Below are 27,034 nucleotides of genomic sequence, written 5' to 3'. Positions count from 1 at the left end.
AGAAGTAGAAAGGATTCACCAAGAAAGAGAAGAATGGAATGATGATATCCAGCTCTGGACCCTGGGCGTGCCAAGCCGATACTCACCAGATGTGAGCTCCTGGGGTTAAACATGAGGAGTATAAATCCAATACATGTTCATGCTCCACTAGGAAAAAATTAGAGAGGGGAGAATCCTCAGAGAAGAGGGAAGAAAAGCCATGGGAGGCAAGTGCTCCCATGGAAATGGACAGGATAACGGAAATAGTTACACTCTTGGTTAAAAAACACAAAATCTAAGACAACAAAGTGCAATGTTGAGTCAGTTTAGTGTGAAATAAGGTAGGAAAACAGAAATGAGAGGAGTGTGTTATAGGCCTAATGACTACGATGAATATAACAAACAACTGTACAGACAGAGTGGGCTACTAATTGAGATTGTCTTATAATGAAGGATTTTAACTTTGCAAATACTGACAAACTTGTGGATTAGTCACTCACATAGTAGCAAGGCATTTGTTTTCTATACCAGCATGTTAGAGAGGTAACAGATGATGCAATACTCTTGTTCTGATTAGTATTACTGGCAGCAAATAAAGCAAGTAAGAAGCTTATAATAACATCACCAAATAAAAAAAAAAAAAAATCCACTAGCTGAGGGCAAACTTTTTGCATATCTATCCTGAAACCATCCTTTCTCAATTTGAATTTATACCCCTATCCTGTGTATGGTCTGAGAAAGAGTAAGGATGACAACAGCATTGAGCTTAGTCAATCCATTCAAAGCCTTGAAACACCTCAAAATCAGATCTCCTTGCAGGTGCATAGTCTTCAGATGTTGCAATTTGCAGAACTAGTCTTTCCTTGTAAGAGAACCCATTTGTTTCTCTTGCTAAGTGTCTCTGCACCCATTCGAACAGATCCTAAAATGAGGGTCTCAGACCTGTATGCAGTACTCACAATAGAGCCTAACCATTGCCTTATAAAACATGATGATCACCTCCTTATCCCTGCTAGCAAAATTCCAGAATATCATTAACAAAACCCCATGAAACTGTCCTGGCAGACTGCTCAGAGAACTTCATATTCTACTGCACTATCACCAAGTCATCTTCATTCCACCCCACATCAGGTACCACACAGTTGGTATGTTAATCTGGGATTACTGATAACAATGTTCAGTACATTACATTTGTCAATTAAACATCAATTGCCACCTCTCACATCTTGTTGCAATGGCATACCCTGATTACTCTGATTAACTTCTACAAACAGACATCTGATATGCTTTCAACAATATCATTAATAAACATAAAAAGCAAAAATGGGCTCAGCACTGAACCCTGGGGGACTCCACTTATAACATTTTTCCAAGATAAGCAAGTGCCCATTGATAACCATTGTCTTCTCCTACTCAACCATCCCTTTATCCATAGCAGCAACTTGCCCTTGATGCCACACTGCTCTCCAATTGGCATAGCAATCTTTTATGGGCAACAGTATCAAAATCTTTTCTGAAATCTATGTTAAAATTATTTTTTGCATTCATTTCTTTTGTTACTGCATCACAGATCTAATCATACTGATCAGACAAGATTACCCCTTAAGAAATTCATGTTGCAACTACAGTATAACTGCATCCTTGTCTAGATGGGCCTGCATTATTTTTTCTAGATTAGAAGTCAACCTAACCAGGCTGTAATTATTCATATCTTAAGAAATTTTCATCCTTTAATATCTCATATCCTTTTATCTTCCTTTGTTTTATTCTTTTAAACTTTTATTTCAGTAAATAACCAAGTCTCAGTTAGCAATATGATATCATAACCTGAAAGATTTAAATGCAATAAAAATTAGTGAGTTTACCAACTACACTTCTTGCATTCCAATAAGAACAAATGTAAATATTATTTAGTTTTACTGGGTTTACATTGTGAAGGTTCTTACTATTCACTAGTTGATAAGACATATATTTATCTTTTTCGCTACTTTTCTTGAAAACCATAAATGTATAAAGATGAACTCTGGAAATATATTTGGAGTTAAAAATATTTCCAGATCACCCTGATTAAGAAGCTGTAAAAACTGTGAACAAACATCAGCCAGTTTTGATGGTAATTTTTTTTATTTTTTTTATTTAATTTTAAATTCGAACGATCAGAAAAATCAAACTAAATTATTAGTGGTCACTTCGGTGGAGTTTCTTGTTAGGATAAACTTCTTAAATTTTGGTTTGGTTCCAATAAGACTAGTTTTTAAAGTACCCTGTAATTTATTACAATTACAGGGATCATTTCAATAAACATATGTGGCTAGTTTCTTCTATAATCAGCAGATCAGAGGCTGAATCATCAATGGATTTAATTCTTGGTCATTTCAATAAACATATGTGGCTAGTTTCTTCTATAATCAGCAGATCAGAGGCTGAATCATCAATGGATTTAATTCCCCCCCCCAGTTCAAGTGAATCGCAGTTACAAATTGTAAGCTAATTTTTTGTTGGTCAGCATGTTTGTTTTTGTAAACAAAGGAAGTTTCTCGATATCACTCATTATATTAGTTCTTTGATCTTGTAAATTGGATTGGAAAATTGATAGGGCTGGATTTTCTGTTTGAATACTTTGCATTAATTAAATTTTTAGTTGTTCTCAGTGTTTCTAATTGTTTGTACGTGGATAAGTACTTGCAAGATTTATCTTCAATATATATGGATCTGTCAATTTCTGTGATCCCTTCTTGCAAAACTTTGATTACTGAAGGACGAAAACTCCTTAAAGAACATCTTGTAGTTGTAGTTTTAGCATTAGCAGAGGCATATGATGCAAGAAAGCAAGCTTATGCAGCATCAGCCAAAAAAAAAAAAAAAAAGCTCCCATTTCACCCCTCCATTCATTTCAAATACCTGTCCAGCTCAAATTTATTAAGGCTGTCAACTTCAACAACAAAGGATGGAAGTCTGTTCCACCAACCAACTACCTGCTGGCTAAAGGCAAACTTCTGCACATCTATCTTACATCTGGCTTTCCTCAATTTGAATTATGCCCTCTCAGGTGACTATTCTGAGCAAGAGGAAGAATCCCATCAGCATTGAGCATGCTCAAACCATTCAAGGCTTTATACACCTCAATCAGATCACCTCGTAGGTGTCTAGTCTCCAGACACTGTAATTTGCAAAATTTAAGCCTTTCTTTGTAAGAGTAACCCTTTATTCCATTCACTAATCTTGTTGCCCTTCTTTCTACTTGTTCCAACAGCTCTACATCCTTCTTACAATGAGGCCACCAGACCTGTATCCAGTACTCAAGGTGTGGCCTGACTATTGCCTTATACAAAAGGGATAATCACCTCCTTAACCCTGCTAGAAAAATTCCTGTATATCATTGACAAGACACCATGAGCCACTCTAGCAGACTGTCTGCACTGCTAAGAAAACTTCATATCTGCCTGCACAATTATTCCCAGGTCCTTTTCGTTCTCTACCACTGTCAGTATAGTACCACAGAGTTGATACGTTACTCTGGGGTTACTGCTTCCCATATGTAGTACTTTGCATTTGTCAATGTTAAACTTCATTTGCCACCTCTCAGCCCATCTGCTCAACTTTCTAGATCCTGTTGCAGCAGCATACTGTCATTAGTGTCCTAACAAACCTGCCAACCTTTGTATCGTCTACAAACTTGGACATTAAGCTTGTTTTACCATCATTAATATAATTTATAAATACAGAAAACAACAATGGATCCAACGCTGAACCCTGAGGGACTCCACTAATAACATTATTCCACAATAAGTGTCCACTGATTACCACTCTGTCTTCTCCCACTCAACCATTCCTTTATCTATAGCAGCAATTTGCCTCCAATGCCACACTGCTCCAATTTCTTCAGCAGTCTTCCATGTGCAACAGTGTCAAAAGCCTTTCTAAGATCCAAATTTATGATATCAAAGTTATTCACTACATCCAGTTCCTTTGTAACCACATCATAGCATGCAATCAAATTGGTCAGGCAAGACTTTCCCTTAACAAAACCATGATGTGTCCGAGCTATAACTGAAGCCTTGTCTAGATGATCCCCACAGTGCTTCTTTAACCAGTGCCTCCATTAATTTTTCTGAAACAGAAAAACTAACAGGTCTATAATTACTTGTGTCGCCCTTTGATCCTCCTTTGTGATTGGGGTCACATTTGCACATCTCCAGTCCATGGGTACCTCCCCTGAGTCCAAAGAAACTCTCATAATTATGGCTAAGGGTTTGCTTACTTCCTTTGCTGCCTCCTTTAATATAACTGGATAGATCCCATCCACCCCTGGTGCCTTTTTTATGTTTATCTTCAACAGTTTCTCCTCCACTTTCCTCTCAGTTATTACAAAATCATTTACCTCACTGCCAGAGTTTAACTCACCTCTGGCATTCCCCTCCCTGAATAACTCCTCGTGTGTGAATGTAGATGCAAAATACTCATTTAGTTTGTTAGCCACCTCAGCAGGATCATCAACAGTTGAACCATCAATATCCAGCAGACCAATCTGATTCATCACTTCCTTCTACAGTTTACATAGGTAAAGAACTCTTTTCTGTTTTTCTTTGTATCCTTTGCCAAGGATTTCTCATAATCTGCCTTTGCTTGCCTAATCTCCTTTGTGATTTGGTTACAGACCAGCTTATATCTATCATAGGCTTCCATGTCACCTTAATTTATATGTATCCCATGCATTTTTCTTCTCTGCCATATGTCTCATTAGTTCATCTGACATCCATTTAGGTCTAAACCTTGAACAATATTTCTTATTTGGTATGTAAAGCCTAGAAGCTTCCAAGATAAATTCTTTAAATGCTTCCCATTTTGAATTTGCTTTTGGTAACATCATCAATTGGTCCCACCATATAGAATTTAAATACTGTCTCAGACCACAGTAGTCACCTTTACGAAAGTAAAAACTCTTCCCTTTACCCCTGATGGTAGTTAACTCTTTGAGTAAATCCCACTTCAGCACACTGTGATCACTACCACCAAGTGGTTCTTTTATCTGCAGATTCTTAATGCATGAAGAATCACTACTGATAATCAGATCAAGAGTATTACTCCCTCTAGTTGCCTCCCAAACATGCTGATGTAGAAAACAATCATCCAATAAATCCATAAAAGCCTTGCTAGTGTGTGAGTGACCAACCCACAAATTCCAGTCAATATCTGGGAAATTAAAATCCCACATTATAAGACTCTCTGATTTACTGGCCCACTCTATTTCCCTGTACAGTTTGTTATTATACTCATCAGAGTCATTAGGCCTATAACACACTCCTACTCTTAATTTTGATCTCTCAATGCTTATGTCACACCAAACTGACTCGACACTGCAGTGTCCAGCGATGTTGACTGGCTTCACTTCCTTGGATTTTATGTCTTTCTTAACTAATAGCATAACCCCACCTCCCTTCCTGTCCTGTCTATCCTTCCTGTACACATTGTACTCCCCTAATACCATTTCTGCATTCCTTTTATCTCTGTGACACCACGTCTCTGATATCCCAACAATATCTGCCTTTGATGTTTTGAGCAATACCTCAAATTCATCAAATTTATTTACCAAACTCCTAGCATTGGTGTATACGCAAGTATACATGCACCTGTTCCTACTCTTAGCTACTCTAACACAACCCATGTGTTTACTTGTAAGATATGTAGACTCCCAGCAGTCTCTGAAATACGCTGCATATTGTTTTCCAGGCCACTGCACATTGTTGTCATTCTTTGGATAGAACGTGAAGTTATTTCATGGTTTGAGTTTTGTCAAAGGATCAAGTAGATTTGACATAAGCATTAGGTTTTGATTTAGTAGCATATAAAATTCAGCAATGCTCCACAGAGTTGCAATTACCCAGATGCAGCAGCACATCATATGCAATTATAAATTTAAACACTATATGGTAATGTAAAATTAAAAAAAAAAAAAAACAAGAAATGGAGATCCAGAACTTAAGAACCCATCCAATGACAAGTTAATTTCTTCTGCTTATTTAATTTCCCTTACTGATCACTAGGAAGTCAGAGTACCATATATTTTAAAAAGTTAGTGCTTTAGTTAGTGAATGTGATCAAGAGACCTGCTCAGATGCTTAAATGTAATGCTTGCTTCTGTAATGGGGCACAAAAATAAGATATATAAAAGCTATCACAGGGCTAGAGTTGGAGAGGAGGTAAATGGTATATTTTTATATTTTATTTTGATATCAAATTCAATGTGGGGCAATTGCCCTTTACTTTTAATGTTTCAACATTTAACGATATATTTTTTTTTTTGTTAATTCAGAATTTGGTGAAAAATAAGTTTTATAAAAGTTTTCAAAAACTTACTTTAATGGCTACTGGATAAATTGTACCACCAACTTCAAAACAGCCTTTTTTGAACATCATCACTGATGTATTATTGATGCAGGTACCTTTAAAATATTTCAATCCAATATATTAAAGTAGGATACTGAAATAGATGAGAAAAGTATTCATAAAACCATTAACCTTTCAAAAGTGCATGTACAGGGTTGTCCACAAGTAAAGAAACATGTCTGACTGTAAATAACAAATCTATTATAAATAAATATTTTAATTAATGCGAGCAAAATAGAAAGGATATCCTATCTTGAAAGTAGTAAAACTTAAAAAAAAAAAAAAAAAATTACATCTGTTGAACATGGTCACCATTTCAGCCTTTACAAAACTGTAGTCAGTCTTTTGGGTGACTTTTTGAATGACAAACAGCAAGGCACAATTCTTCCTCAGAAATGTTCTCAAATTCTATACTGAAGCTCCAGCAGAAACCTGAGCTTTCTGCTATTCTTATTCTTTCTTATCTCCTTTTCTGTTTTTATTATTCTATTCTTAAAGGATTAATAATTTATCCCATAAGAATCTGATGGTGTTAAATCTGGCAAGCACAGTGGCCATTCAAACAAACCCCACCATCCAAATCCATCAACCTTGGAACTTTCTAAGAATTTGTAAAGTTTTACATAGTGCGCTGGTGTTTCATCCTGCATAAAGAGCAATACTAAAAACTCATTTTGGATGGTATTAATGGAATGATTGTCTTTTAGCAGTCGCAACCAACTAGTTTCTCCTGTTATAGCTCCCTCAAATAAAAGAGGTTTGAGAACATTGTCCAAATTTTAGCCCAGAATGTCAAGTCAGGAGCATATAAATCTTTGGTAAAGAATAAATGTGGACTAGCAGTTTCATTAAGTTTAAATGTGGCTTCATGAGTTGATAAAAAATTGTCAACAATATCTGGGCTTGTATCATTCACGGCCAAGATCCATTCTTTTATTTAAATCTTTCATCTTGGTTGTCCAAACTCAAACTATATAATAATATGGGATGATAAACCTTTTAAGTTATTCATAATTCTATTTAAGTTTGTTTTAGGTATTTGAAGTTCCAAATACCTAAACATTGTTTTAGGTATTTGAAGTTCCTTCTGCCTTCTTCCACTATTGAGGCAGAAGCCTTTGAAAGCTTCAGTTATTTTAGCACTTTTAATCTAGTATATTTTATTGCATTTTAATTCAGTATTTTATTATCATTTTATTTGTACATTCACTGTAAACTACATTTGTTTTATCCTATCTTAATTCAGTATTTTATTATCAGTAACATTTTATTTGTATAATCACACTTATTTTGTTTTGTTTGATCTACTGTAAATTTATTGTAAATTTAAATATAAAGCTTTTTTTAAGATTTTGGTTTTCATTTTTACTTAAATGGTTGGTGATAAATGCTAAAAATCATAATATGAATATACCCACTCCCAGAGGCCTATTTGAAGGCCTAAACCTTGTTTTAGGTATTTGAAATTCCACTTTGAGATTTTTCAGAATTCTTTCAGTATCCTCTCTTACAAGTTACAAATTGGCAGATGTCTTTGAGATCTACAAGATCTACCATATTTTGGTAGTTTGTGTCCTGTTCCTGCTTCAAACTTGTTCACAATTTTTTTATGGTCGTTATTATGGGAGGTTTATGCCCAAAAAGCTTCTTGAACTGGCATAATAATAATTAAAAAAAAAAAAAAAAACCCGTTTTCCAAATAGCCTATTTACATTGGCAGTTATTCAAAATTTCCATATTTATGGACTACCCTGTGCATACAGTCAAACAGGGTTATTGTGTCATTGAAGGAATGGATTATTATCAACGTTACAACCATGTGATGTAACAAATAAATGGGAGTTGACATTTTTTTAAAAATTACATTGAAATTTAGTAGTGATAATAATAATATAATTTAATAAAATAAAACTGATAGTATAAACCAGAGCTATGATGCTCAATACATTCTATGTTGATTTCAATATTTGTAGAAGAATAAGAGAAATTTACCTCAATATGATACGTAGAACACTTCCATATGATATTCTCCAGAAATTAAAATGAATATAAGTTTAACGCAAAATGATTACAGTAAAAAATACATTGAAAACAATTAAAAAATAATTTAAAAAGTTTGAACGTAAATTTTGAAAACCGATTTTCCATCCTGAAGCTGACAGAGCTTCGACTGTATATTATAATCACAAAAATGGCCAGAGAAATACAGAAATTACATGCTATGCTGAACAATCGCACAGTCTTTTCTTCTTTCGCAACACAAATAAATGACCTGGTATACAACATTTCTTGCGGTGATTGCGACTTGTCTTAATAAGGATCGACATGGTTTCTACTGAATTTTAGAGTAAAACAGCATGTCCTCATTTCGTGCTTCACATTAAACAGCATCAGAATTAACCTTTCATGCTGTTAATGAAAAACATACGTTTTTACACAACGAGGCCAAAATACTTAGTGTCCGGTGTAATTGAACATGGTCAATTACACTGGACACTAAGCGCAAAGATTTGTCTTTGTGGACATGCGCAAAGACATCTCTATTTAAGATTCATGCTCACATATACTCCATAATTTCCATTCCTGTGATCATGACGATGGAAAATTGTTTTACAAAATTTACGCTCAGACTTTTTAAATTATTTTTTTAATTGTGTTCAATTGATTTTAATTATTTTGATTTTAATTTTATGCACAGGTGCGAAGACAAATAGTCTATTTAATAATATGTTAAGATATTTGTGCCACCATTCAATGTAGAGGACAGAAATAAAGTATTTTTTGATGTTACTATTGTTGGTTGGTTGTAGTTTTTTGTATTCAATCCTTAGCTTGTACCCTAATTCGGTTTATTGTAGCAAGGGGGTAACCCTTGTTTAAGAATCTGCTGGTTAATATCTGTATTTCTGAGTCTAAAGCAGATTCCATCGTTGAATATTTATAGGCATTGAAAAACTAATAGACCTTTTGTAGGTCTATTATCTTTAATCAATTTCCCATACCCTGGTCCTGTGTTCCACCCATCCTTTTTGCACAATATATTCCCCGTTTCCCTGACAATAGAGTCACTGACAACAACTTGTTCCTGAGGGACCAGTGCATTCTGAATTGAGGATTTCCGCTGTGTCGCCTGATGTTCAAGTGCAACCTCTAGCGTTGATGTGGGCAGCTGAGAGCTTGATACCCCTCCCCAATTTAAATCCTCTGAGGGCATCTACCTTGTTCTTAAAGCTCTCATAAAGGTCCATAACAACAATGAGTTAGTGCTTAACTTCCTCACACTCCTTACATTGAGCACACAACAAAGACATCCCCCTTGGCAATATCATGCCCATTCCTTAGTCAACAAACATCAAACAAGCAGTACATTTCAAAAGGCTGTGATTTAGTGGACAACCCCCTCCCCACGCCTCATTTCTCCCCTGAGCCACAGCACTCCCACTACCTTCATGCAACTAGGCTGAAAATTCTAAACATGATATGGTTGCTATAATACTGAAATAGTCTGATTTAACAGAAATCAGTCTGATTTTTTTCCCCCTACCAGAAGCATTTAACCATATCATATTCAATTCACAGATTCACTAATACATTCACAGACTAATGGATTCACAGTAGCCACAGGCAGAAGTGAAGGTGATCCTTGCACTGCTTCTATTGAAATGCATTTTAGCAGCAGCCTGGAAAGCAAGGCACTGGGGATTTCCAGAACTGCTAGGAGTCAATGGAACAAGTATATCATTGGCTGTGTTAGGGTAACTAAGAGTAGGAAACAGGTGCATGTATACTTGAATGTACACCAATGCTAGGAGTATGGTAAATAAACTTGATGAAGTTGAAGTGCTGGTAAAGACATTAAAGGCAGAATTGTTGAGATATCAGAGACGTGGTGACACACAGATATATGTAATGCAGAATTGGAACTTGGGGAGTACAATGTGTACAGAAAGGATAGACAGGAAAGGAGGGGTTATGCTGTTAGTTAAGAAACACAAAATCTAAGGAAGGGCATCCAGTTCACATAGATGGATAGTGCAATGTTGAGTCAGTTTGGTGTGACATAAGAACTGGGAAAGCAAAAATGAGGGTAGAAGTTATAACCTAATGACACTTGTTATAGCCTAATGACTGATGAGTACAATGATCAATTATACAGAAAATTGATTGGACCAGTAAATCAGAGTGTGTTATAATGGGGGATTTTTTTAACTTCCCAGATATTGACTGGAATTTGTGGGTTGGTCACTCGCACACTACCAAGGCTTTTGTGGATTTATTGGATGGTTTTCTACAGCAGCATGTTAGAGGCAACCAGAGGGAGTAGCAGTCTTGATCAGATTATCAGCAGTGATTGTTCATGAATTAAGAATTTACAGATAAAGCAACCAGTAGGTGGCAGTGATCACAGTGTACTGATATTTGTTTAGCGTTTAGCATTAGTTGAGGCATATGATGCAAGAAAGCAATCTTATACAGCATCAGCAGAAAAAAAACACCCTTCCTATTTCACCCATCCAGTCACTCCAAATGTTTGTCTAGTTCAGGCTTAAATTTATTTAAGCTATTAACTTCCACAACAATAGATGGAAGTGTGTTCCAGCAATCAACTACCCGCTGGTTAAATGTAAACTTCCGCACATCTATTCTACAACTGTCTTTCCTCAATTTGAATCTATACCCCCTCAGGTTCTTAGTCTGAGCAAGCAGAAGTATCCCATCAGCATTGAGCCTGCTCAAACCATTCAAGACCTTATACACCTCAATCAGATCACCTCGCAGGTGCCTAGTCTCCAGATGCTGCAACTTGCAGGATTTAAGCCTCTCTTGGTAGCAGCACCCTTTTGTTCCTCTCACCAATCTTGCTGCCCTTCTCTGTACTCATTCTAGCAACTCTACATCCTTATTCAAAATGAGGCCTTCCGACCTGTATACAGTACTCAAGGTGTGGCCTGACCAGTGACTTATACAAAGGGATAATCACCTACTTGTCTCTGCTAGCAAAATACTCCATGCTCTGGCAGCCTGTCTGCACTGCTCAGAGAACTTCATATCTGACTGCACAATTAACCCCAGGTCTTTTTCATTCTCAACCTCCGCGTGCAGTACCACAGAGTTGGCATGTTTCTCTTCGGTTACTGCTACCCATATGCAGTAGTTTGCATTTGTCAATGTTAAACTTCAGTTCTCAGCCCATCTGCCTAACTTTTCTAGATCCTGTTGCAGTAGCCTAATGTCTTTAGTATCATTAACAACCCTGCCAACCTTTGTATCATCTGCAAACTTGGACATTAAGCCTGACATACCTTCATCGATATTATTGATAAATACACAATGATAAATACTTACAGAGGTGTCACACAGATATAAGCGGTGCAGAATTGGAATTTGGGGAGTACAATGTGTACAGGAAGGATAGTGGGGACAGGAAGGGAGGAGGGGTTATGCTGTTAGTTAAGAAATACAAAATCTAAGGAAGTGCATCCAACAGATGTTGGTGGACAATGCAACATTGAGTGTTTGGTGTGAAATAAGTACAGCCAGTCCTTGTATAGCACGGTAGTTGTGTTCCTAGAAACCCTTGTGCAATGCAAAATTGTGCAATATAAACAACAGGCACTATGGGAAAAACAGGGTTAGGTGACGACTACCCAAGATTGAACGCACATTTTTAACCAAAACATTACCAAACACAATAAATTATCGTAATAAAATATTGCTTATGCTTTTGCTTCTATCGTAAGCAAACTTGTTTTTTTTTTTTTTTGATTTTCTATCCAAACAGATGTCAGTCGTTCCATCTCTTCCAATTCTTTGTATCTTGATCTAACGGATTTTAATTACACTTTGAGTTGTTCCTGCTATAGAAAGTTGTTTTTATCTTCTTTGCATTCTTCGTAATTCTCGGTGTTGCCTCATTTAGGCCTGTAGCACGTGCAATATCAAATGGTCTTTAATTTCACTCAAATCGTTTCACAATTTCATATTTTTCTCTATCGACAGAGACGGACTGGCCATAAGCCGTACCGGAGGCCAGTGTGATTTTGGCCATAAACGCTAGTGTGAGGCCACTACAAATTTTCCCGGGTAAGAATTTTTGACCCCGCCCACCTCTGTTTATTGATATTGCTTTTCTTTTTCTCTCTAAATCTGTAGTGTCTTCACCAAGACGCTTCCTTTTCACATATTTTAAGTATTTTACTCATTTTTAGGAAATAAAGCACAATTACAAAATGAGGAGGCACGCTTGAAGTATTTTAAGTATTTTACTTTTACTTTAAGTATTTTACTCATTTTTAGGAAATAAAGCACAATTACAAAATGAGGAGGCACGCTTGATACACATAAACAAAGCTGCGCGCGCGTGTAGCAACTGAATAAACAACACTGTAAAGGCAGAGACAACTCTATTAACACCTCACTAGCTCACATTTTACTAAAGCACATTTCTGGGGGTTACTACCATAAAACAATAAAAACAATTTCCAGCTACGTTCTTGCTAGTGGAATCTGTTATAAACTGGTAGTAAACTCGATCTAATTGCATTTGCGATAATACCAATAACTGAAATTGTGCGGGTTTTTACGTAATTACGGTGAAATGTGTTTCCCCTTCACTGATGTAAAAAACGTAAATACATTTTCAGAATCTTCTCTTCATTCCTATCATGTTGCGTTCAGTTAGGCTGATTCCGTGTTCGACTGCCATTTCTTGTAAACACAAAGGTGAATCATGCATAAGCAAATTCGGTTCGTGTTATATATAATATCGTTCCCCTATTTATAAATCGTGTATGATCGAATTCGTGTAGTGTAAACACGTGTTATACGAGGACTGATTGTACTGGTTTGTTTGTTTGTATTTTATTGGCGCATCAGCAACTCAGACTATAATGCGCCAAGAACAGGTAAAATAAAAATTTTAGTTCTCGGTGACCTAATTGGTTAGGCCACCACGTCACGGTATATAATAACAAATAGTTAAAAATAAATCAATAAAGAAATAACAATAACGTTTGCTGATTGTACTGGGAAAGGAAAAATGTGGAGATGGGTTACTGCTACCCATATGCAAAGTATTGCATATGGGTAGCAGTAACCCAAGAGTAACCCAACAGCACGACAAAAGAAATGGCCCTCAGTCCCCAGCAGCTTTCACTCTCCCTCTTAGATGTATGTTATAGGCCTAATGAATCTGATGAGTATAATTTGCAATTGTGCAGGCCAGTAAATCAGAATGTTTTATAATGGGGGATTTTAACTTTCCAGATATTGATTGAAACTTGTGGGTTAGTCACTCGCACACACTAGCAAGACTTTTGTGGATTTATTGGATGATTGTTTTCTACATCAGCATGTTCGGGAGGCAACAAGAGGGAGTAATACTCTTGATCTGATTATCAGCAGTGATTATTCATGAATTAAAAATTTTCAGATAAAGGAACCACTGGGTGACAATGATCACAATGTACTGATGTGGGAATTACTTAAAGATGTAACTATCATCAAGGCTAGAGGGCTTTTGGTTTTATAAAGGTGACTACAGAGGTCTCAGACAGTTTTGAAATTCTGTACAGTGGGACCAACTGATAATGTTACAACCATTGAATTCTAAATGAATTCTAAGCCTTCAAAGACATAATAGATATAAGCTGGTCTGTAACCAAGTCACAAAGGAGATTAGGCAGGCAAAGGCAGATTATGAGAAATCTTTGGCAAAGGATGCAAAGAAAAACAACAAAGAGTTCTTTACCTATGTAAACTCTAGAAGGGAAGGGATGAATCAGATTGGTCCACTGGATATTGATGGTTCAATTGTTGATGATCCTGCTCAGGCGGTTAACAAACTAAATGAGTATTTAGCATTTACATTCACATACGAGTAGTTATTCAGGGAGGGGAATGCCAGAGGTGAATTAAACTCTGGCAGTGAGGTAGATGATTTTGTAATAACTGAGAGAAAAGTGGAGGGAAACTGTTGAAGATAAACATAAAAAAGGCACCCAGGGTGGATGGGATCTATCCAGTTATATTAAAGGAGGCAGCAAAGGAAGTAAGCAAACCCTTAGCCATAATTATGAGAGCTTCTTTGGACTCAAGGGAGGTACCCATGGACTGGAGATGTGCAAATGTGACCCCAATTCAGAAAGGAGGATGAAAGGGTGACAAGTAATTATAGACCTGTTAGTTTAAATTCTGTTCCAGGAAAATTAATGGAGGCACTGGTTAAAGTAGCACTGCAGGATCTTCTAGACAAGACTTCAGTTATAGCTGGGACACAGCATGGTTTTGTTAAGGGAAAATCTTGCCTGACCAATTTGATTGCATACTATGATGTGGTCACAAAGGAACTGGATGCAAGGTATAACTCTGATATCATAAATTTGGATCTTAGAAAGGCTTTTGACACTGTTGCACATGGAAGACTGCTGAAGAAATTGGAGCAGTGTGGCATTGGAGGCAAATTGCTGCTATGGATATAGGGATGGTTGAGTGGGAGAAGACAGAGTGGTAATCAATGGACCCTTCTCTTTGTGGACTAATGTTATTAGTGTTCTCCCCTAAAGGGTTCAGTGTTGGGCCCATTTTTGTTTTGTATATTTATCAATGATATTGATGAAGGTATATCAAGCTTGATGTCAAAGTTTGACAAGGTTGTTAATAACAACAATGACAGTATGCTGCTGCAACAGGATCCAGAGAAGTTGGGCAGATGGGCTGAGAAGTGGCAACTGAAGTTTAACATTGACAAATGCAAAGTATTGCATATGGGTAGCAGTAACCCAAGAGTAACCCAACAGCACGACAAAAGAAATGGCCCTCAGTCCCCAGCAGCTTTCACTCTCCCTCTTACGGCAGCGAGAGGATCAGAGTGGAAGCAGAGGGTGCTAAGAATCTCTGGGTACGACCAGGCTGCCATACACGGAAACTGAACTTGGCCTGTTATAACGTAAGATCACTCATCGGTGAAGACAGGATATTAGAGCTGGAAAAGGAATTAGAAAATGTGAATTGGAATATCATCGGTTTGCTGAAACAAGAAGAAGAAATGAATCACTTATAAGTTTATCAAGTGGAAATCTGTAGTACACCAATGGAAACAGTGAAAGGAGTGAAGGTGGAGTTGGGTTTCTGGTCCATAAAGATTTTAAAAACAACGTTTTAGAATTCAAAAGTACATCACCAAGGAGGCCAAGACTAATACTCAAGATTTCTAAGAGGTACAAGCTAAAGATTATAATGATTAATGCACCAACATCAAGCCATGATGATGAAGAGGTTGAAGAAATGTAGAATTATGGGGGAGTTCAATGCTAAGGTTGGAAAAAGGCAAAACAGCACAGAAAGAGGACTATAGGAAATTTTGGAATTGGTGACAGAAACAGATGTGAAAGACTTGTGGAATTTGCAGAATCTCAAGGACCGTCAGTAATGAACACTTTTTTCAAGAAAAGGGTGATCAGAAAGTGGACATGGAAGAGTCAAAATGGATTAACAACTAATGAAATCGACTTCATCCTCACTAACAGAAGATATATTGTGAATGATGTTACCGTCCTGAATAAGGTAAATGTTGGAAGTGATCACAGAATGGTAAGATGTACACTTTATATAGATGTAGGAAAGGAAAGGAAAAAACTGACTCAAGTAAATAATACAAAGGTCTTTGAGATAACAGAGGAGGAGAAAAAGCAGTATGTACTGGAACTTAAGAACAAGTTTGAGCTTTTGCAGACTGCTCAGGACCAAGATATCGACGAGGAATACTACAGCTTTCTGAAAGTGATAAAGTCCAAGTAACCTATAGAAGCTGAGAACTACACAATGAAGAATGGAATGAATTATACTGGGAATCAGACTGTTAGATAAGAAGAGAAACACATGGATTAGGCAGCAAACTCAAGTAAAGGACATTCTTATCAAAACTAAAGAACTAAAATGGTCTTGGGCAGGACACATAGCTCGAAGACATGATGACAGATGGACTAAAAAAAATAACAGAATGGTACCCAAGAGGAGCTAGAAGAAAACCTGGAAGACAAAGGCAGAGATGGATAGATGAAATTCATGAGTTTTTGGGTAGTAAATGGATGGCCGGTGCTCAAAACAGAAGGAACTGGAAAGTTGCTGGAGAGGCCTTCATCCTGCAGTGGATTGAAAATGGCTGCTGCTGCTGCTGATGATGAACCCAAGAGAAATGTACCAACTATGCGGTGTTACACTCAGGGTAGTGGAGAACGAAAAAGACCTGTGGGTGGGGGGGGGGATTGTGCAGTCAGATATGAAGCTTTTTGAGCAGTGCAGACAACTGAAAGAGTAGGTCACGAGGCTTTGTCAATGATATGTTGTTCTTATTTGGTTTTTAGGAGCATTAGCAACTAAGGCCACATTGCTCGAGGGGATATGTGGTGGTCATTCCCTGACCTTTCCGCATCCTCCATATTCGGTGGTGACGGGCTCGAAACCCAGTCTAATCAAGAAGCGTGTGCTACACACTGCTGCTCCTGCCCGGCTATGGAGGTGCCGTCAATGATATACAGGAATTTTGCTAGCAGGGATAAGGCGATTATCCCCTTGTATAAGGCAATGGTCTGGCCACACCTTGAGTACTGCATACAGGTCTGGAACCTCACTTTAGGCAGGATGTAGAATTGCTAAAACATGTACAGAGAACAGCAACAAGACTAGTGAGGGGGAACAATGGGGTGCTGTTACCAAGAGAAGCTTGAGTTCTGCAAATTGCAGCATCTGGAGACTAGGCACTTGTGAGGTGATCTGATTGAGGTGTATAAGGCATTGAATGGATTGAGCAGGCACAATGCTGATGGATTCTTCCTCTTACTTAGATTACAACCCTGAGGGGGCATAAACTGAAATTGAGGAGAGACAGTTGTCGAATAGATGTGCAGAAATTTGTCGGTTAGGGAGTAGTTGATTGTTGGAACAAACTTCCATCTGTTGTGGAAGTTGATAGCTTAAATAAATTTAAGGAAGAAGTGGACACACTTTGGAGTGAATGGATGGGTGAAATGGGAATTTTTTTTTGGCTGATGCTGTGTAAGCTTGCTTTCTTTCATCGTATGCCTCTGTTGATGCTAATGCTAATTTCTGCAATTTGTGAAATTACATCAGGATTGTCCTTTATGATTTTCTAGAAATTATCCAAAAGGTTAGCTGCTTGAAGTGCTTTATTAATAGTTGGAACTTTCAGTTCTACATCTTCAGCTTCTTCATCTACACCTTTCCCACCCATTTCATTCTTCACCTTGTAAACAATATTTTCATCTCTATAAACCTACAATGTGATTTATGTCATCACCAATGATGTAAGTTATTGGTATTTGGTTTTTTTAGGAGCATTAGCAACTAAGGCCATATTGCTCCGGGAATATGCGGTGGTCATTCCCTGACCTTTCTGCATCCTCCGTATTTGGTGGTGACGGGCTCGAACCGCGATCTAATCAAGAAGCGTGTGCTACGCACTGCTGCTCCTTCCCACCTGGCTACGGAGGCGCAATGATGTAAGAGTCTAGATCAGGTATCACCATCAGTATGCCCATGGGCGCCAAACAGTTTATGTGCAAACATGAAAAATCGGACTTGATATTGCAAACCGAAGTACGATGGTTAAGTAGAGGGAGGATTCTGGAAAGATTTTGCGAGTTACTTCCTGAAATTAGAATATTTCTCGAATCCAGAAATGAGGAATGTCAACAACTTAATGACCACACTTGGTTGCTAGATTTAGCATTTCTCACAGATATGTATCTAAAACTTAATGTATTAAATCTTGAACTTCAGGGTAAAGACAAGAATATTGCTGAAATTAGTTTAATTAGTGCATTCAAAGGTAAACTAAACTTGTGGGAATCTGACATAAGAAAATGTCACTGTTACGCTTCCCTTATTTGAAAAAAGTTTATTATCGAAACTGCCACTGAAAAGAATTTTAATATTCAGCCTTTTGTGGAACATCTTGAAGAGCTAAAGTAAGAATTCAGATGGCATTTCCAGGATTTCAAGAAAATTGAACCAGTTATGAAATATGTTCTAAATCCCTTCAATAATTTAGATATTTTTGAGATTTCAGTATTAATTGGAACCTTATTTAAAACAGACATTGCAGAATCTGAACTAGAAATTGTCAACCTTCGAAGTGACATTGTTTTACAATCATATAAAAAAGATGACTTGTGGAATCAGATGGACAAGAATAAGTATCCTTTTTTAAAAAACATAGCGCAAATGGTGACCTCTTGCTTTAGTTCAGATTACTTCTGTGAGTCATTATTTTCTAGCAAAGATCATAAAGTCAAAGAATAGATTAAACTTACAGATGCACATCTGATTGTTTGCGAGCTGGGTGTTCAATCTTATAATAGTTTACTTCTCTGCTTTTTTTTTCCCTTGAATTTTAATGTTCTCTCAGGAGTCAACTTGAGAGTCCTGTTTCATCAGCATTAAACATATTTGTCTGCGTAACTTCAGGCACTTTGGGCCACATGGAAATTAAACAAAATGGTTTTAGCATTCACATATATTGATTCACTTAACTTTTACAAAATATATGAGGTGAAAGTTCCCAGACTAGTGCAATAAAAATAACACAAGGTGAAAAAGTCCAAAAATGGTTTTATTTTTATTCAAAGTAATCACCAATTGAATGAATGCACTTGTTACACTGTTCTAAAAGTTTCTGAAAACAGTTGAAGGCATTCAAAGAGATGTTCATTTTGGCAGTTAGATTTTTCTTTATGTCCTCAACATCACTGAAATCTCTTTCCTTTGAGGGCAGCTTTCCCCTTGGGAAAGAGGAATAAGTCTGCTAGTACCAGATCAGGAAAGTAGGTTGGATGGTTGATCTGTACAATGACATGTTTCATCAGAATGTCTTAACAAGTGTGGAATGGGCAGTGGCATTGTCGTGCAACAAGAATCAGATGCCTTTCTCTAGAATTTGTGGACTCATCTGGGAAATGCGCTTCAATAGTCTTTGAAGCGCTTGTATGTAGAATGCAGCATTGATCTCTCCCCTTCATGCAAAAATTCCTTGTGAATCACACCATTTTTAAAAATATGTGATCAGCATCTTCTTGATCATGGAGTTCTATTAATGAAACTTTTTGGGCCTTAGGAATGATTTTGAAGTCCACTGCATGCTCCGACACTTCATCTCTAGGCCATGTCGAAACACCCAACATTTCCAGTAATAATACAATTGAGGAAATTTAGAATTGTCTTGACAAGTCCATATGAAGTCTTTGCACGATGACACTCTTCATTGCTTTGATCATTTCTGAAGCTGTGCAGCACAAATTTTGCACAGACCTTCCTTTTCCCTAACTCTTCATGCAGAATTTGACAAATTGTCTCCTGATTTATATCCAACTCATCAACCATCATTCTGAGGGTCAAACCTTGATTTCTTGCCACAATTTTCTGAACTTTTGCAACTCTTTACTGACTTTGAGAATGAAGTTGATGGATGCCCACTTCTTGGATCATTGCACACATCCTATCCATCTTTGAACCACTTATACCATTCAAATACAGTTGTACAACTTAACGTTTTATCACCATAATTTTTTTTAGCAATTAATACATTTCTGTTGCAGATTTTCCCATTTTAAAGCAAAATTTAATATTCATTCATTGCTCCATTGCAAAATTGTGACAAAGAACATTAACGCTACTAATGAAACTACTTGCAACCTATCAGCCTATTGGATAAATCTCTGTACCCACCATCTGCTTCAATAGATGGATGGAGGAAATTTGAACTACGACATATCACTTCCATTTATTTTCAAACTCAGAAATCATGATTGCAACAGCACCAGCCCAGGAACTTTACTGCAACAGGACAAGCCCAGGAACTTTATTGCCACAGCTCATAACATTGTAATGCAAGTTGAATCAATCTATCAAACCAGTGGAACACAAAGATCTCAATTCTAAATAATCTCCCAAAATGTTCATCTTTAATCATTCAAAGTGGTCGATTTACTGGGAAAATTTCATTCCTTTGCTGTTTAAATCACTTTAAAAGAGTCTCATCAGCATCAGAACATTTCAGTTTATGTTTAATTATGTTACAGATCTATTCAAATATTTCAATTTTTTGGTTTGAATTCTAAATTGTGTTCATTATTGAGTATGATAAGTTAAATTCACAAGAAAAACATATCTTCTTCCTATTTTTCTTTCATTTTATCCTCCAGACTTAAAACTTTTTGCTTGCTGTCCATAATGATGCATCATTTTCAAAGAAACCAATTTGTAATGCAATACAAAACATGTGACAAGGAATGGCTTGATTATATAATCAAGCTCCATAACACAAACAGCATTAATAAGAGTGATGTCGTGTAGTTACTTATGACTGTAGATGCCATAATACAATGTTAGCCTTTAAAAGAAGCAAAGAAATAATTGAATTAAAGTAGACTATGCATCTTAATGCAGATTTTAGTGAAATATACTAAAATCTGTGAAATGCAAAAGATGACTATAAAAAAAAAACTGATTGTTACATGGCAAATATGCCCATAACATTGTTGGTCAACTCTCCGAAAAGTTTAATGTTATAGCCAAGGTATTTTATTTTAAAATGATTGTAACCAAAGCAAAATGGAAATTTACATAGAAAATTTTTCTTATATTGAAACAATCAAGATATTATAGCAGAGTTGTTTTTTTTAATCAAGTTTGATTGTATACAGAATTTCCAATGGGGGGAAGGCTCTGTGAAGCAAAAATGTATATATACATTTTTAAAGTTGTTTCAATGCAGTGTCTACAAATCAAGACTGTATATGTACATGCTATTTTGAAACTCTACACGCAAGTGGTGCATCCATTAACCGTATTTACAAGTAATAATAGCTGTTTTCGTATTTACAATAGTTTAAAAATCAGTGTACAAAGATGCAAACTTTAACAAGGTTTAAGACTACGTGGGCTGACAAAAAAAAAACTGAAATTAAAGGAATTCCTTGGAATTCAGATCCAGAAGTTTATGAAACTGAATCAAGCAATACTAAATCTAAAGGTTATTATAGCAAAAAAAAAAAAAAAAGCAATAACTAGTTTCTATATGTTTTAACTTTATTTTCTTTACTTGATTTTATTCTTGAGAAAATAAAATGTTCAGCTATAAAGCTGGACATTTTATGAGGGGTGAAATGGGAGAGTTTTTTTTTTTGGCTGATGCTGCATAAGCTTGCTTTCTTGTATCATATGCCTCTACTAATGTTAATAATGTTAAAATAAGAAAAAAATTAATATTTAAAAACATTATTTTAATTATTTATTATTTTATCTATTCAACTTCCAGATTATTTGAAATCACTCAAAGTAGCCTATTGTATTGTCCAGACACGCACTTGCAAAAGGGTTAATAATGCCTATGAAATATATAGTACTTCACATCTTTGTACATTAATTATTTACTATTATTTTTTTTAATTATAAACTTTCCATAATCAAAGTACATTTCAATTGGCTGTAGTATTATTTATTTTAATTTTTTTTTTTGCTAGTCACACTCTTGCTGAAGCAGTGACCTATCCAAATTTCTTCCTAACTTTCTTTTACTGTATAAACTAAAATTGTGGGTGAATAATTATAAGATGTCTTTGCATCAGAACTGGGTTTCTCACAAAGATGGAATTAAGCTAAATTAAAATAAAGACCTGTAACATTTAACCCTTCCTCCATAAGTGTTATTATACTTTGTATACTGATTTTTATATGAGAAAAATTAATCTTCACTTTAAAAAGAAGAATTTAAGAATATTTAAATAATTGACACATCTTGATTTAACTATAGAAAATATAATTAATTAATTTAGAAAGTAGATAACTCTCTGAACAATTCAATCCTTTTATCATGCAATTTTATATACAAAATCTATCCTCATGAACTATTTAATGGTACTTATTCTGAAGTAGTCAAAAGAACTCTAAAGTTGGCCAACCTGACTGACAACCTAGATATACATCTGTAAGTGCTGATAAAATTACCTTCATTGCAAAATTCAATAAGCCAAGAATAAACAGTTTAATTAGAAACATAGTTGATGTTATGTAATTTTACTGCATTCTCTTCAAATGCAGTAAAAGAACATACAGTAAACCCTCAATTTAACGGACTAATAGGGGAGAACAGGTGTCCGTTAACGGCGAAAGTTCGTTAAATTGAAAGTAACGGGGAGGTGGCATTTTTTATTGTTCTTAATGTGAAAAAAAAAAAAGCTTTAATACAATATACAGTACTGTACAATATAAAATTATGTTGCAATTTGGCTTTTGATTTATGGATATTAGAAACAATTTGTTTTTTTACGCTGTAAATTTCACAAACATGCTACTGAGATGCCTTGTTCTAATTTCTCAATTAGCTCTAATTTCTGTGCCACATTTAAGTTCACACACTTTCTTTTAACTCCTCTATCACTTGATGCCATTTTATATTGTAAGGATTGCAAAATTATTTAATAAATAAAGTCAATTCAGAAATCACAGAAACACTGTATACAACCTGACTGCATGATAGCTTGAGGCAGACTGAGACCAAAACAAAGCAAGTCGGTAGACCTGCAGTTCAGTGTCCCGAGTCACGTTCAGCTCACAAGTCACCGCCTGCTCTTATTTGTTATCTGGGAAAACAGCTATTTGAACACGTTTTCAGAAAGAATAAAAAACAATTTCCTGAATTTGATTATAAAAATAAAGGTAGGAAATAATCAAAACAATAATGGAAATAGGTAATTATTATTAACTTTTAATTAACAATGACACTGAAGTTTTGTATAACCTAAAAAAAATAATATGGTCGAGATTAATATGTACATTATTGTATTATTATTTGTCTGGTCCGTTAAATCCAAAATCTGTTATATCGAGGTCTGTTAAATTGAGAGTTTACTGTAATTTCCCAAGTTGATCAAAGTATATTACTCTTTAAATATTTACATTATAGGTAACAAGAGTAATTTTAATAATTACTCTTGTTACCTGTAATGTAAATATTTAACAACTTTGTCAGTTTTACTGTCAACTTTGACAGTTTATGTCAAATATACTACAGGCAGTTCTCACTTTATGAGTTCTTGGGTTTGTGTTTTTTTCCCCCAAGTATCAAGTATCAACAAAATCGAAAATATGAACATTAATTGCAAAAAATGAATGTTAAACATTCATAAATACCGCATTCCAATAGCTGCGTAGCTATACAATACAGTGTACCCCTACTGATTAATACCGCTTTACGATATTAATCAGTTACAGAGACACCATCGTATCATGAAAATATCGTAATGTGAAACCAATAATATTGTTTTTTGGTAATTCATTCCACGACCTCGGAAGTTGAAATTTTCGCTGTATAACTAAGCTATTTATCTCTCATTTTTAAGGTCACAAGCGTGACCTTAAGGCCATATAAAAGGTTGTGAGCGCTTGTAAATTGGTTTGTAAATTGTATTAGTTACCAATTCAAATCATTAAAATGCACTACACTTTCATCATTATGTTCCGTTATAAAAATCAATTTTGAACACCACTGTGATATTTTTCTAAAGCACATTTCTGGAGGCCACGACCATAAAATAATAAAAACAATTTGCACTTTCCGGTTTATTGGGCTTTTCTGTTAGGGCAAGAAATTATAAACGGGTAGTAAACTATCTTCTTGCATTTTCGAAAATACTGATAGCTGGAATTGTTTTTTTTTTTATGTTATTAGGGTGAAATGTGTTTCCCCTTTACTGAAATCTTCAATCATATAAAAAACATAAATTTTCAGAATCTTCTCTTCATTACTTTTTTTTTTAAGCTTCATAAACCTCATTACTCCACGTGAATCGTGTTAGTTGCAATTTGTGTGTATGCTGTTAAAAAATGCATGCAATCGTGAAATTTATAATTAAAAGAGAAGATTACCTTGGAAAAAAACACCTCTTGAAACATTTTTGAAGACGACGACTCCTTGTGAAACAAACCAACGAGTGCCGAACCAATAATGAGTGATCAATGAGTGTGAATTTAGTTGATGATAATGAAGAATAAACATTCTTTAACATTTGTAAGTCGTAAATAATTTCTCTATTATTATAATTTGCTTGATTTTACAGGCTATGTTTTAATTTCTTTATAAATCAATTATTGTTTAAACAAACTAATTAGCTAACTAATTTCATTGTTGAGAACGTAACCCCTATTTTTAACCTTACATCTATGGGAAATAAATTCCCACTTTATGAGCGTGCGCACTAGGAACAAATTAACTCGTAAAGTCAAGAACTACCTGTACTACGTTTCTATTACAAAAATGTTATCAAATGAAAGTGATATCAAAGTTATATTTGCTGTAACAGAATATTAAGAATATTTAAATTATGCAGACATCAGAGCGATGGTGCAGACATCAGATGTCTGCACCAGATAGAGCTGCATTCAAAATGATGTCACGTGTGGAGAAATCATTTTGTGTTCTCTGTTATTGGGAAACAAAATCATGTGTTTTGGTATAGTGATTATTCCAAACTAAATTTCACAGAAATCCACCAACTGAAGGCTCATCATTAAGCAGTACAGGTAGTTTGTGGAGTGTGGATAAATCTGCAAGGGCAAAAGCATAGGCTGTCACAGCACAGACATGACTGTAGAATGTGTGCAGCAAGTGTTTTCATTTCATTTGTTACAAACCCTAAAACCCCATGACATGAAAGTTTCTAGGTATGAATTATGAACATCCACAAACTATGTTATACTGTTGAAAATTTCATAGACAGACTGGTGTTTACCGATGAAGACATATTCTATCTCAGTGGTAAAGTGAATTGACACTTTTGTATCTGGGGGAGTGAGAATCCACATGAAACTGTGGAACATGAATGGGACAGTCCAAAAGTAAACATTTTCTGTGCAATTTCCATGAAAAAAAAAAAATTTATGGGTCCTTCTATTTTGCTGAAGGCACTGTGAACAGCATTTCCTACCTTGACATGCTGATCGAGTGGTTGCTACCACAGTAGGATGGGGCTCTGTCACATTTCCATAGGGAGGTGCAAAAGTTTTTGAATGAGAATTATGTCCCCATTGCTGGATTGGCTGTGCTTCCCATGATAACAATCTTTACCTCACTGGACATCACACCCTTAGATTTTTATCTATGGGTTTTGTGAAAGATTTGGTGTCAGTATTAGACCAAGAAATCCAATACTGTACTAGGGACAAGTGGCATATATGTTGTGATCCAATTTTTATTTCTGGGTCAGGGTGCATTTTGCATTTTTTGAAGAAATCAAATGCATTTTTTTTTCCACCCAAAGATGTGATATCTATTTTTCCTCTGTCTATATATATATATATATATATATATATATATATATATATTTTTTTTTTTTTTTTTATTTAGTTGCCTTTTAAGTGAACACATTTTGGGAGCAATATTATGTAGTTAGGTCATCTCCATATAAATATCTTATTACACTCACTGGTATTTCTTGTGGTATGTCATTTATTCTTATTACAAATAAGAAGGTACTATTTACTGAACCCTGCAGAACTGCTGTATGTAGATGCAGTATGAATGTTGATAAAGAGCCTCAAAACCCAAAGTCATGTAGGTCACATAAGATGCCATATTTCCAAGTCATATCAGAGGTCTTTTCGATGTCCAAGCATATCACCCCAGGGGCTCACATCTGGTGAGTATGGACTTGGCACACCCAGGGTCCTGAGCTGGATATCATCATTCTCTCTCTCTCTCTCTCTCTCTCTCTCTCTCTCTCTCTCTCTCTCTCTCTCTCTCTCTCTCTCTCTCTCTCTCTCTCTCTCTCTCTCTCTCTCTCTCTCAGGGTAACATGGGAATTTTTTTTGGCTGGTGCAGCATAAGCCTCAAGCTTCCTTGCACCATATGGCTAATAATATGCCTATACATTCATTCCTTAAAAAGGTATCACAGATGCTATAATCTGCTTTTACATGATGTCTAGTATTGATCTGTCTTTCCTGAAACCATGCTGATCTGGGTTTATAAAATCCATATTAGACTATCATATTATTCACTCCAAAATCTTGGACAGGCAACAGTAAGAGCAATTGAACAATAGTTAACTAGATTTGAATGGTCCTTCCTTAGTACTGGAAAGCCAGTATTACAGTTTGTCCAGATTGTGGGGTAAATTCCTTCCCAAAATATTATATTATATGTATAAAAAAAAAAAAAAAAAAAAAAAAAAAAATTGTAAAGTAAGAAGTGACTCTTCATTAAGCTGCTGAATAATTTCATTGAAGATCCTGTGCGGACCAATCATGCCTGGTTTACTGCTTTATGCAGTGATCTTAACTTATGGCGAGTGGCTGGTTATGGCATTTTCTGAGTAGTGTGGAATTTATATCTCTTTTCAGCTTACTGTTTATGAACCAAGAAGGATGAGAAATACAAGACTGGCAGCATTTAAAAGGTACATCCCAGCATATTTGCAATCTGTTCTAGTGTCTTGTACATCCCATTTTATGATCTGAGTTGAAATTTACCATTTTTCCAGCAATTTGCTGGACTTGCCTCCATTTGAAGTAAACCACATTGTCTATTTATTGAAGAAGCAACTGCATCCAAGAATTCTTTTGACTTTTCCATCTGATACTGTGAGCCTTCACC

The 27,034-nt window shown here is 35.7% G+C and overlaps 1 protein-coding gene across 2 annotated transcripts in view; it reads right to left on the bottom strand.

The window, feature by feature from the left end:
• The window catches only part of Gpat4 (Glycerol-3-phosphate acyltransferase 4), a 326,719-nt gene that overhangs the window by 46,083 nt on the left and 253,602 nt on the right, over positions 1–27,034 (bottom strand). For both annotated transcript variants that reach the window (XM_090384714.1, XM_090384715.1), the window contains one exon: positions 6,337–6,422. In XM_090384714.1, coding sequence (XP_090240840.1) covers positions 6,337–6,422 — 86 coding nt within the window. The remainder of the gene's footprint in view (positions 1–6,336; positions 6,423–27,034) is intronic.

The sequence above is a fragment of the Mastigoproctus giganteus genome, chromosome 11, assembly GCF_048544385.1.
Source record: "Mastigoproctus giganteus isolate SK-2022 chromosome 11, ASM4854438v1, whole genome shotgun sequence".
Lineage (NCBI taxonomy): Eukaryota > Metazoa > Arthropoda > Arachnida > Uropygi > Thelyphonidae > Mastigoproctus > Mastigoproctus giganteus.
This window is presented reverse-complemented; position numbering and strand designations above follow the sequence as displayed.